Genomic DNA, 14,343 nt, shown 5'->3' on the forward strand with positions numbered 1-14,343 from the left:
GTTTCCATTGATAATGCAGTTGATGATTTCCATTTTTCTATCTATTTTTGTAGTTTTTTTGCCTTTTTATTTCCAATTTCCATACTGAATTTGTTAAGAGTAGTTATTTAATTTAGTTAAAGAGACCTGAAGGTTGTACTGAAAAGGAGTATAATGACATCTGCATAAAGTAAACAGTTGAGTTGAATATTTCTGATAGTTAATATTTGGTCCTTTCCACTAAATATGATACATTATATTGGATTTATTGGACCATGATTTGATAAATATATATACATAATCGTCGACAAGTTTCACCAGCTGGGGTCTGTCTGGCTTTTTCATTTAATGTTAGTATAACCTTTCTCATCTTGAAAAAGCCAGACAGACCCCAGCTGGTGAAACTTGTCGACGATTATGTATACATGTTTATCAAAATCATGGTCCAATAAATCAAATATAATGTATCATATTTAGTTGAGTTGAATATTTCCAATGTTCATATCAGGTTCAAGAAACTTTCTTTCATAATGTGATCTCCATTCCAGATAATGAATAAGATTGGACTGAGCATGCACCTTGTACACCAGATTTTACAGTGAAGCATCTTTGTATATTTCCTTCAATTTACTGTTATACATGAGATCTTGTTTACCACACATGCTTGTAAATTTTCAACAGCTTTTAACCTGGAATGATTTTTCAACTATAAAACTCAAATACAGATTCCTTATCATGCTCACAGGATTTCTCAAATATACATTTTAAAGTAAAAATCTGATCTTGATAACCTCTATATGGCCAGAACCGACTTGTTCCTTCCATAATTTGGAAGGAACAAGTTGGTTCTGGCCAAGGAATGTTATTATTATTATTATTATTATTATAATTATTATTATTTGACACCTCCAGGGAGTCCAAAGACTCATCGAGGGAGAGTGTGCCAACAGCATCGAACGACTGGGATCCCTTCCAACTACTAACCGCACTCAAACTTACTTAACTGAGCCATTAGTAGCAGAGGCTCTACCAATCGACCAACCTTTGCCGGCGATGTGTTGTCGTTGCTTGTTTTATTTAGCAATCATTGGAGTAATTACTCCAGACATCTAAAATATCTTCATCTTCAGTTTTCATGTTGCATTTGCCATCATTGTTTCCTTTTACAATATTCTTTCCTCAACAACTTCCAGAATATTTTACTACTGTCCTGATATTTATTTTCTATTTTCTTACCAAAATCTTCCAATGCTTTTTGCTTAGCTAGTTTTACACAGTGTTTTGCTTTCTTGTATTTTTCTTTGTACTCTCTCAAGGCACAAGCTCACTTACCTGCAAGGAACTTTCAATATACTTTCTCCTTTTCCTTGACTAGCTCTTTAACTTCCTGTGTCCACCACGGTTCTGATTTTTTTATCCTTGCAGACAATCTCATCACATGCCTCTCTGGCTGAATCAATATTTTGTTCAGGGTCTGCCAATGAATTTCCAAGGTTTAGTTCTTGTTTTCTAACTCTTTCATTTTTGCTTGAATTATATTTGTGTATTTAAGTCTACATTTCATCTCAGAAAGCTGTTCAACTTTGATATGTTTTAAAACTTTTTACACACTTTTCAATGTGATATTCAATTTTATCCTGCTCAAAGACTAAATGGTGATCACTTATTTCAAATCTTCTGTACGTTCATGTCCTGCTATCCATAATAATATAGTTAATGAGACTTATTTTTTTGCATCTCCTCTCCATGTGAATTTGTGCCAATTTTTATGTGAGAACATGCTTTTAATAATAACTAACCATTCCTAAACAGAAATCCAGCAGGTACTTACCATTATTATTAGCTTTGCTCTTTTCTCCAAATTTTCCCAAAACATTTCTAACATTTCTATATGTCTGGTAATCATTTCCTGCTCTGCAGGAAATGATTACCAAACATATAGAAAGACAAAAAAATTCCTACACTTCTTCCTTAATAGGACCTTCTGTGAGACCATAGGCACAATTAAGTTCCACTGTCCAGTTCCACAATCTGATATCTACCCACATCACTCTACTTGATATTTCAATTCATTCAAGAAGATTATTCTTGTATTTAGTGTTGAATGATATAGCTGCTATTCCTTTTTCCTGATTATTATTGCCTGATTGTAACAACTTGTATTTCTTGCTTACAAAGATCTCACCTGTTTTTGTCTTCTTTGTTTCAGTAATACCTATTAAGTCAATCTGTTACTTATCCAATTTTTCTGCTAGTTGCATTTCTTTTCTACAGATGCTTCTTATGTTGCTGGTGCCAATTTTGAAATCTACTGATCTTGAGTTGGAATTGCCCTGGTTTCCTGCTGAAATAATGGTGCTTTATTTAATTGACTACAATCTAGCCAGCATGAAATTCTATCCGATGTACCACCATGATATTTTGGTTTAAGGTAGTAAATACAATTTGGTCAGCTAAATATCAGATTACAAGCCCATCCTCTTCGATCAATATCCATGCAGATATCTACTAATGGGGGTGCCTCACAAGAAGGTGAGGTTGGACATTAGGATATAAGCCTTGGTTGGTTCTCTGCATTCCTTAAAAGGCTGTGGAGATCTCCCAGTTATCCAGCTTTGGTCTTTAAGCACTCTGTATGATGATCACTGTGTAAATAATGTTTAGTATGAATCACCCACAATGAGTCTTTGGACTTCATGGAGATTATTATGATTCAGGCCTCCATGGAGTCACAAGACTGATTGTGGAATGCCCAGGTAATAATAATCTCATATGGACCAAAAGAATAGTTTATCATAGTGAAAGATTCTCTACAAAGATTAACCCCCAACAGGCCACGACATCTATAGACGTTCAGCTAAATCTGGATACGAAGCTCTAACACCCAATGAATAACATGGATAAGAAGTGCAATTCGGTGTCACTATTTCATCCACATCGGCCGGTAGGGAAGTTAACTCTTAGCATCAAATTCACGCTGATAGGTAGTTGACTCTTGACATCAGAGTTTTACGGTGATTCATTTTGCAACAGTATCTGGTATAGTAACAGTACTGTATATCAACGGGTACAAATTCATCCTCTTGTACTTTTCTTCCTTCAATTTTCCTTCATTTACATAATCATTGATACTAACTCAAGGAAACTGCTAGAATGCTGTTCACATTTAGGTTGGTGCATCTAAAACCTTGCTAAAATTCTTGAAGTAATTCAGAAGAGAGTACTTTGGCTGAGAGATGATCTCTCCATCATTCATTCATTCCAACCATTATCTCACAGTATTTTTGCTATGTCTTTTTCTACAGTTTTCTACAGTTACTTTCATGGTATTGATTCCCCCATTTTGCACTGGGTATGATAAACACAAGCAGCAGCTGCCCAACATCTCTTTTCAGTCCAAACCTGTATCGAATGAGTTCCTGTACTGACGATAAGGGAAAAGTGCCTCCACCCTACTGAGAATCGCTCACTCCATGTCACCCAAAGGTTTCCGTGAGAAAGAAATCTGAAGAATCCTTAATAACATAAACAAGACATCTGGTCCTGATGGTATCCTGCCAACTGTGTTAAAAACTTGTGTCCCAGAGCTAACGCCTGTCCTATATCACCTCTTCAATCTATCCTATTCAACTGGCATGTATGCTACAGCATGGAAATAGGTCCACATCCAGCCCATTCCAAAGAAAGGGAATAAAAGTCAGCCAACAAACTATCATCCAGATGCTCCCACTTCTGTTCTCTCCAAAACTATAGAGAAGGTCATCAAAATCAACTTCAACCCAGAGAACCACCAACTAATCGGTGACCAGCAATATGGATTCTACCACTTTTAATCCATGACCAATCTTCTAGCCATCACTACCCACCTCTGGACTCAAGCCATGGAAAAATTTGGAGAAATTCGCATAGTTTCTCTCGACATCTCAAAAACATTTGACTGGGTTTGGCACAGGGGCCTATTTAGCAAACTACCATTCCATGGTCTGCCTTCCATCCTCTGTAACTGGATCAAAAACTTTCTCACTGGCTGCTCACTACAAGTCATGGTGGTGGTTTCCCAAGATTTCATAACCAATGCTGGAGTAACTCAGGCTTCTGTACTCTCACTCACTCTGTTCCTCCTGTATATAAATGGCCTTCTCTCAGAGACTTCAAATCCTATCCATAGCTTCGCAGATGACAGTACACTGCATTTCCCTTTTTCATTTGACAAACTTTCTTCCTAACTGTTAGAACCCTCAAAATCCACCATGACCAATGTTCTGAATTCAGAACATTGGACAAGGAAAACCTTGTGGACTTCAATGCCACCAAAACTCAGTCCTGTCTGATCTCTTGCAAGAAACAGCTCACATTCCTTCCCCTAATCTCCAAACACAATCCCGATTTCCTTCCTTGGACTGACCTACACCTCCAATCTTTCCTAGCACAACATACTCAACCATAGCTTCTGCAGATGCCAAAAAACTTGATGTACTTTTCTGCTCAAACACTACTTCACACCTTTACAGTTGCTAGCTCTACAGAAATCCCAATACGAGGCATGTTCAAAAAAAGACTGAACTTTTAAACAGCATGTAAATCAGAGCAGAGAATGCACTGCAGCTACTGGGCACAGCTAGCAGCAGGTTTTGACAAAAAACTGCCATTTACAAAGCAGGTAATTATGACATGTTTAGGAAGAAGCTTAAATCTGTATCATGGCATAAAACACTGCAAAGTAAGGATGTTAGTAGTGGATGGGATATAGTTAGGGGTCGTCTAGAGGAAGCAGTATTAAATTGTATACCTAGGGTAAGGAGGGTTAATCGGGTAGGAGTTAGATGGATGAGTAATATCATTAAACACGAGCTGCAGAAGAAAAAAATGCCCTAGAGGGTATATAAAGACAAAGGTGACAGGCAAGTCGTATGACATGAGTTGGCATACCATCCAATCCCAGAGATGTATTGACATTGAGGTTTTGCAATAGACTACTCACCTCCACTTCATTCACCACAATTCCCATATAATCTATTGGTTCATTCATTTCTGCAATGTCACCACCTGGATGATATATTCTTGCAAAGGGCTCGCTCAGTAATTCAACTATATCAACTGATTTGGTTACCTCCCTACCATCGGCAGTCTTTAAAATCATTTTGCCATATACATTTTTTCTTTTACTTGCAACATATCGAAAAAACTGTATGGGATTATCTTTAGCCTGCATGGCCAATGTTCTTTCATAATCCTTTTTTGTTTTTCTTACCACACTCGTTACCCTTCTGGCCTGCGCTTTATACTGTTCATGTGCCTTCCGGTCACCTTTCTCCTTAAATTCCCTCCATAGTTGTTTCTTTTTTTGCAAAGAAAATTAATGGTGTTATTCAACCATTTATCCCCTACTTGATTTATTATTCGGACTCTAGGTATACAGTCAGCCATTGCTTCATGCAAACACTTCTTAACCAACCTCCCATGTACTATCAACTTCTAGTCCTTGCAGTTGTACATGCCATGGCACTTGAACCAATCAAACTCCTAAGCTTGTCATACTTACCAGCCCGATAATTCCATATATACCCTTTCTGAATTGTGAATTCCACACCTTTTAGCCACCTCCCAAATCAAGACCCTATGATCACTCTCACCAATTGGTGGCAACATGGTCATATTTGTTACAGCCAAATTCTCAGTTGCAATTACTAGGTCAAGCACTCTCTGACCTCTAGTATTTTCCATTACATGCTGTCACAGATAGTTATCCCTTAATAATCGCATAAAATCCAATTCCTTCCTCCCATGTGTCCTCTCCTCCTTCCAATCAATGTTACCATAGTTGAAATCACCCATAATAATTACCCTCCTTCCACTCATTTCTTCTATCTGCTTATGCATACTATCTCCACCGTTTATTCCATCACCTTCTCTATAGCAGCACCCAACTGTATATTTTGTTCTGCTAGTTTCAATCTCACACCAAATAGTCTCAAATGTGCTCTTTTCTCTATCCTGCAGTTCCACTTCTATTCTCCTTGGCTGTAGCTCATCAGCTATCATCAATAACACTCCTCCCCCATTTTATTCTCCCTGTCACTCCTGAACACACTATACCCCTCACATTCAATCCCACTAGCTACATCATATTCTGTCAGCCATGTTTCACTAATGCCAATAACCTGTAGCCTGGAAGTGCCAACCAAGGCCAAAAATTCTTCCTTCTTGTTCCTAATACTTCTGGCATTAGTATATATGAATTGCAGAAGTCCATTTATCCCATCCCTATTTTGATGCCTTATACTAACTGTCCCATTCTGATTCATAGTCTTTCGTACTCGCTTGGGCATATTACACACATTCATACACTCGACTGTTTCCCTATGTATCTACTCTCCCCCCACTTAATAACTCTAGTTTCCCTGATTCTGCACATCCACTTCCACCACATTCGACAACACCTTTTCAAGTCTCCGTACACCGAATCCATTCAAATGTAAACCATCCATCTTATATAAATCCTTTCGCCCATCGAACTCACTCCACACATCCACAAATTCCACACCACTCGTCCTGCATAATTCATGCATAAAGTCATTTGCAATTATGGTCCTCCTTCTATACTCTTCACCGTCATACCTATCGAGTCTAATTGACTCGATTATGTGATAGACACTGATGTGAGAATGGAGGTTTATGCATTGGAAATTCTTAGGATATTGCAGAATCTCAATGTAAATACAGCTGTGGGATTAGATAGGATATCAGCTTGGATTTTGTAAGAATGTGCAACAGAACTGCCAATGCTTTTGAATAGGCTCTTTAAGTCTCAGCTCTGGTAGAGTTCTACAAGAGTGGAAAGAGGGAAAACAATTCCATTGCATAAGGGAGGTTCTAATACATAAATTATAGACCACTCAGTATCTCAGGCGTGGTGATGAAAGTACTAGAAAAATTAGTAAGAAAAAGAATTCAAGAATGGTAGATAAAAATATGATACTATATGAGGGTCAACATGGCTTTGTGAAGGGTCAGTTATGCCTTAGTAATATACTAACTTTTTATAACAGAGTAACAGCTGAGTTGGATAAAGAAAATGGCTATATGATGATTTTGCTGGATTTTGCAAAGGAATTTGACAGAATACCACATGGAACTCTGTTACGCAAATTAGAACATATGGGGATGAATATGACACTGGTTAAGTGGTTAAGAGGGTGGCTGCTGGACGGTGGTATATGGAGGGGCATTATTAGAGGCAAAAACAGGTGACTAGTGGTGTGCCGTAAGGTTCAGTGCTTGGACCATTGCTGTTTAATTTGTATATAAATGATATAGGAAATACCCTGAAAGGAAATATTCAGTTGTTTGCTGATTATGCAAAATTAGGTAGAGTAATAAATAATCAGAGTGAATCCATGGCTCAGTCAGTATAAATGAAGCCTTTTGGTTGGAAAAACCAGGGTTCAATTCCCATAGGTGACGTTAGAAACCTTTATCTGGTCTCTTTCGATGAAAGATGAGTTAGCTGGTCTCATATAGGGGTAGTGAAATTTTTCACTCGAAACTCGGGTTTTTAGTCCCCTAGAACAGACAAACTGACCCCATGAACACATATGGATTACAGTCAGTCATGAATATGTCCCAGCCATATGCCAGTACTGAGCCCAGATAAAATTGGGGTGGTTAGGGAAAGCAATGATGAACTACCCTGTAAAAAAATCTCACCAATAACACTTTGTGGACAAGGCCTACAAAGTCACTTAGGGTCGGAAATGACTGAAAGGGAATCACAACCAATAGTTAAGGAAATGTGGAAAGCTTGCGGAACAATTTAAACAGGCTATCAGTATGGCTAAAAGTTAATGGGTGTCAGTTTAATGTCGAGAAATGTAAAGTTATGCATTTTGGGATAAACAGATTACAAGCCATGTATCACATTGATGGCACTGTATTCCAGGAAATAGATCAAGCTAGAGATTTAGGAGTGGCGGTAGACACAGAGTTAAAGGTTAGAGGGCATATTGCTAGAGGTAGCCCATACAATTACTTGGCTATTGAATAATACGTTAATAAGCAGAAATAAGGAAGTTGTTATTCCTCTTTATAAGGCCTTAATACACTCAAGTCTGGTCCCCTGGGTATTTTGGGGATGAGAAAGCACTGGGGAGGATTCAGGGACAAGTGATCAAGATGGTGAGTGGCCTGTGGAATGTTCCTTACAAGGAAAGATTGAACATTTGTGGATTGTAGAAGTTGGTTGATAGGCAAAAAAAGAGGGGATATGATAGTGTAAAATCTTGTATAGAAGGAATTTTGTACAAAATTCTTATATACTGATTTTACTTGAGAAAGAAAGTCAATACCAAATAGTAGTTTAATTAACATTTTTTCATAAGTGTTTTATGTAATCTGGTAAAATATTATAATGAATTGCAAAATTATTTGACCGCCAATATCGTACAAACAAAGAGATAGCCCAGACAGGATTAGAAATGTAGACCTGAGGCTATCGCCAGGCACGGTCAGCGAGTTACGGGGTTTTCCTGCCATGACTCAGCGATTTTGGAGGGGGAAGGAACCCCTAGTATAACATCTGGGGAACTCAATTTGAAGAAGTCCCAAGGTTGTGAAGGTAGAATAAAAAGGAGACAGGAACTCTGCTCCAAGCTCTCTGTTCCTGACTTGTTATGGTGTCACTTCGAAGAGGTTCCTGGGTCCAGCTGTTCCATGGATGATGGAAGGATATCCCGCTAGCAGCATTTTGCCAATGATAGGAGATTTGTAAAGGCGGTGTCGGCCTATTCAAGAAGTCCCATCGTGAAGTTCCTTAAGCGATCTCCGAGAATGCTGTATCGTCATTGCCGTGGAGCAGTGTCTGTTTACGGTTCTAAAGAGAAAGAAGAAGGTTATGTTCGTGATATCTAGGATCTTGAATGCTGAACTGGCTGAGAAAAGTTTCAAGTAAGATTAATGTAGAACTGTTATGGATTGTTAACCTCAGAGCAGGGATTGTTGAATGTATAGTTGCTAGCTTAATGTAAAGTTGTGAAGTCGGAAAACTGCACTTCTTATTTATTGTGAAATAATTGCCCACAGAGTTCTGAGCATTTGTTAATCTTGAGAGTTATTGTTAAGAGTTAGGAATTAATGTTGGAAGGGAGAGTGAATGTGAAGCTTAGTTAAGCATAATTCTGTTAATGATCTGAGTTAAATTAAAGTGTGTATGAAACTAACTACGTGTCTGATGTATATATGTGAACGTATATATTTGTCTTTGTCTTTAAGCTAAAGGCTAGAAATGCTGTTTTAATTAATTTGAGAACCAGACATGTGCATTGCATTGTTACTGATAATAACCAGATAAATTTGATATGTGTGAAATCTTTTTATTTCATGTTGTAATTACCATGTCTTAGTATAAATAAATTGTTTTGTTTTGTTTGTTAATAACTAGCCTGATTTCGACGTACCAATGCACTTCTCATAAAAATATAGAGCCTGTGTGTCCTTAAAGTTAACCACGACTGACTAATAATAAGTTTCAAACGTTGCTTGATTTAGAACCGAGTTTTAGAGATAATTCTGTGTTCCGCTGAGCATTTCTCTTACATGTATAGGAAGGACAAACAATTCCTTTGGGCAATCTTTAATGGTGCAGTCATTATAGAAATAAAATTTTAATGACAAGTGTAAGAGAAAGTCAGCTAGTTAGAAAAAGGAATTCAGAGGCAATTCCTGAATCTATACTCCACACACATGAAAGTAGCATAGTTACAACCTTGAGAGGGGGGGGGGTGAATGAAATTGTAGACTAAAAGATTAAAGGTGATAAGACTATCTCAAGCAACGATTACAACTTGGAGTACGACAAGAAATTAATAAGTTAAGATAATAAAATAAGAGAAATAAATAATATTGAATATATTTCGAAACAAGTTCAACAGACACGAAGTAAATAAATAAATAAAGAATATAAAATATCTATATATCATTATTTTTACAATAGAAACATTTAAGTTGCTTAAAGGGTTTTATAGGATAAATGCAGAGGAAATGTTTCAGCACTTGGCTAGAGGGCAAGAACAAGGGATCATCCCTGGAAGTTGAATAAAGGTGTGGTTAGTAAGGGTTTGAGGACTAGATTTTTTTGCTTGGAGAGTTGTGAAATATGAGTGGAATGGGTTGCCAGAGTCAGTTGTAAGTGCTTTGTATGTTAATGGGTCCAAGGAGAGGTATGATAGATTGTGCGGATAGTTTGGGTCTCCTGCGATGAGTCTTTGGACTCCATGGAGGTGCATGTATTATCATAATAATAATAATAATATAAAAGTGCAGCAGGGAGAAAAATACTACTGTTAAGCAGAAAGCATGAAACACTGATTCTTTAATTTTCAAAAATTTATTTTATTTTTATTTTATTTTATTTATTTATTTTTATTTTTTCAAATTCTTGTTATTTTAACTAAATATGTTTAAAAATTTTAGAAACTACAACTGTAAAAATCTGAGTAGTAAACAGGTACTTTTTGCAATCTACTATGATAATACTGAGAACATATTGCTAGAATGCTAAAAACGTGGTCAGTGGTGAAAGTGTTAATATCATGTATCAATTTAAAAAACTTTATAACACTGATTACCTGTACTGTTCTTTATGATGCAGTAAAATTTCTATCCAAAACCAATAGTCCTTCTTTGTCAGACCAAAAACAGGAGAAGATTCTGTTGCTATAAGAAACTTTGTGTCACTTAAAGACAACGAAAACTGATATCTATAAGCTAATATTCATGGGCTAAAACAATAATTCAGTCTAAAATTATTGGTTAGCCCATGAAATATTAGCTTATGAATGTATATAAAATGATTCATTAATATATATAAACTATATGCATCATAACAACTAACTGAACTGAAAAATAATAATAATAAAATAATCATTTAATTTAAACATACTAAAGAACCTATGATGAAGAATGTACTCTTCAAAAAAGTCAAGTACCCTATGTGTGAAAACTGTATGTAAAGGTCAAATGTTTCAGAAATCTCACTGAACTCTTACAGTTTGAAATTTAGGCAAATGTGATTTCAGAATAATTTGACCTTATTAAACATAACCTCTTACCAACTGTATCTTTTCACCTGTTATTTATTATTATTATTCAGGACTTCCACAGAGTCACATGACTCTGTGGAGATCCATCTTAGACAACAAAGTCTCTCATACTTTAAACTTGTTAAAAAAAATACATCTTTCCCTTGAGGTGAGCCCTTATCACTGTTCCCTTCCACTTGTTCTACCATATGAAAATCTTTCCAGTGTCAATCCAGTAAATGCTTCTCGATAGTTTAAAGGTTTCGATCATATCATTTCTTCATCGTCTCTCCACCAAATTCGGCAGTTTGGATGTCCTCAGTCTATCTTCATCAACATTCCACAACGCAGATATAATATTTCTTATTCACCTTTGTATCTGCTCTAATATAACTTCATCCCTTCAAATCCTGGTAACCAAATCTGAACACAGTAATCCAGATGTGGTCTGATCGTGGCCTTAGAAAATGGAACTACCTTGCTCTCATCTCTGGTGGCTGACATCCTTCTTAATATTGCAACAATCCTCCAGGTTTCTACATCATCTTTAAAATATGTCCACTGAATTTCAAATTTCTATCAACAATCAATCACAAGACCCCTTGTCCAATATAATTCTACTAAGAGTGTATGCAGCCTCCCATCTATAGCTTCCAAATTTCAGGACCTTTCAATTTGTTGCATTAAACATATATCTCCATTCATATGCTGATCTTTTTGGTTTATTCAACTCCTGCTGAAGAGCCACAACATCAATACTATCACTAATAAACCCTCACTGGCTTCACATAATGTGAAGCTAGTATAATTGTTATTATTGTACGACAAGCACTTCCATGGAGTCTGAAGACATTGCGGGAGACCCGCACTATCCACACAATCTATCATACATCTCCTTGAACCCAATAACAGATAAAGCAGTGACAACCGACCCTTGCAACCCATTCCACTAATTCACAACACTCCAGGCAAAAAAATCTACTTCTCACACTCCTACTAACTACACCTTTATTCAACTTCCAGGAATGACTCCTTGTCCTGGCTCCTCCAGCCAAGTGCTGAAACATTTCCCCTGCATCAATCCTATAAAACCCTTTAAACCTTTTAAACAACTTAAATGTTTCTATCATGTCTTCTAGAGCCTCTGTAGCTTAGTCGGTACAGATGAAGCCCTTTGGTCAGAAAGAAAAAAAAAGAAAGACCTGGGTTTGATTACCATCCATGATGAGGAACCTTTATCTGGTCTCTTTCGACTAAAGGTGAGTTAGCCAGTCTCATACAGAAGTAGAAGGTTTTCAACCCTCAGAACAGGCAAACCGGCCTGTGAACACACACATGGATCTACAGTCATAAAATACATACTTAATCCCTCACAAGGAGGGCTCGACAAGTCCTAAGGGGCGGTCAAGGAATGGAGAGAACCCCACACAAATAAATAAATAAAACCATGTCCTCTCTTTTTCTCCTATCAACCAACTTCAGCAATCCACACACACCCTCAATCTACCTTCATAGGGAACATTCCACAAACCACTCTCCATCTTGGTCACTTGTCTCTGAATCTTCTCCACCACTTAATCATCCCCAAAAAACCCAGGAGACCAGTAATCCAGATGTGGACATATCAAGGCCTTATAAAGAGGAATAACAACTTTCTTATCTCTACTTGTTAATGTGTTCTACAATAGCCAAGTAATCTTAATGATTAACTTTAGCAATCTTAGAAAAATGTCCTAAAATTTAACTCTCTGTCTACCACCACCCCTAAATCTTTAACTTCATCTAATTCCTGGAGTACAGTGCTATCAATGCAATACACAGCTTGTAATCTATTTATCCCAAAATGCATAACTGTACATTTCTCCACATTAAACTGACACCCGTTATTTTTTGCCCATACTGAAAGCCTATTTAAATCTTCCTGCGAGTGCTATCTCCACATCACCTTGATTAACTATTACACTACCGTAATTTTGCAATTAACAGCAAACAACTGAATATTTCCTTTCAGGTTATTTCCTATATCATTTATGTATAAATTAAACAGAAACAGGCCCAGCACTGAACCTTACGGCACAACACTAGTCACCTGTTTTCGCCTCCACTTTGCCCCTCCACATACCATTTTTTGATATCTGTCTAGCAGCCACCTTATCCACATAACCAGTGTTCTATCCATCCAAATTTGTTCTAAACTGCATAATAGTGTTCCATGTGGTATTCTGTCAAATGCAAAATTCAGCAAAATTGCATAGCCACTTCTTTATCCAACTCTGCTGTTACTCTATTATAAAAAAGTTAGTAAATTACTAAGGCATGACCAACTATTCACAAAGCTATGTTGCCCTTCATACAGTCTCATATTTTTATCTACAAATTATTGAATTCTCTTTTTGATTAATTTTTCCAGTATTTTTACCACCATGCCTGGGATACTAATCGGTCTATAATATGCTAGTGCAGTCTTGGAACTTCCCTTATGCAAGGGATTTATTTTGCCTTCTTTTTATTCCCTTGGAACTCCACCAGACCTGAGACTTAAAGAGCCTAGTCAGAGGCATTGCAAGTTCCCTTGCACATTCTTGCAAAACCAAAGCTGATATCCCATAGCTGTATTTACATTGAGATTCTGAAATATCCTAAGAATCTCCAATTCATCCGCCTCCATTTTCACATCAGTGTCTGTCACATTGGTTAAAGTAGTAACCTCACTAGGATGATATACACTTGCAAAGTGATCACTCACGTAACTCAACTATTTTATTTGCTTCTGTCACCTCATGACCATCATCATTCACTGAGGTTAATCTTTCATAGTCATTCTTCCTCTTACTTGCCACATAATGAAAGAACTCTTTGGAATTTCCTTTGGCTTGCTCAGCTAGATTCTTCTCATAATCTGATTTTGTCTCCTTGCCATGCTGATCACCTTTCTTGTCTGAGTCTTGCAATGTATATACCCTCCACAGCATTTTCTTCTTCTACAGCTTGTGCTTAATGATATTACTCATCCATCTAACTCCTACCTGATTAACCCTCCTTACATTCAGCATACAATTTAATATTGTTTCCTCTGGATGACCCTTAACTATCTTCCATGCAATACTAACATCTTTATCCTGCAGTGTTTTATGCCATAGTACAGATTTAATCTTCTTTCTAAGCTTGTCATAATCAACTACCTTGTAGTTCAACATATACCCATTCTTGGCAGAATATTCCTCATATTATACAATCTCCCAAGTCAAGACCACATGGTCCCTTTCACCAATCGTAGGCAATGTGGTCA

The 14,343-nt window shown here is 37.0% G+C and overlaps 1 protein-coding gene across 4 annotated transcripts in view; it reads right to left on the reverse strand.

Annotated features, from left to right (window-relative positions):
* LOC150097176 (uncharacterized) overlaps nucleotides 1–14,343 on the reverse strand; it is a 296,897-nt gene that overhangs the window by 257,077 nt on the left and 25,477 nt on the right. For 3 of the 4 annotated variants that reach the window (XM_090407107.1, XM_090407104.1, XM_090407106.1), the window contains exon 3: nucleotides 10,602–10,689. In XM_090407107.1, the coding sequence (XP_090263233.1) occupies nucleotides 10,602–10,689 (88 nt within the window). The remainder of the gene's footprint in view (nucleotides 1–10,601; nucleotides 10,690–14,343) is intronic. The other variant, XM_090407105.1, reaches the window with a different exon arrangement.

The sequence above is a fragment of the Typopeltis vanoorti genome, chromosome 17 (genome assembly GCF_054136105.1).
Source record: "Typopeltis vanoorti isolate ZY-2024b chromosome 17, IOZ_Tvanoo_1.0, whole genome shotgun sequence".
Lineage (NCBI taxonomy): Eukaryota > Metazoa > Arthropoda > Arachnida > Uropygi > Thelyphonidae > Typopeltis > Typopeltis vanoorti.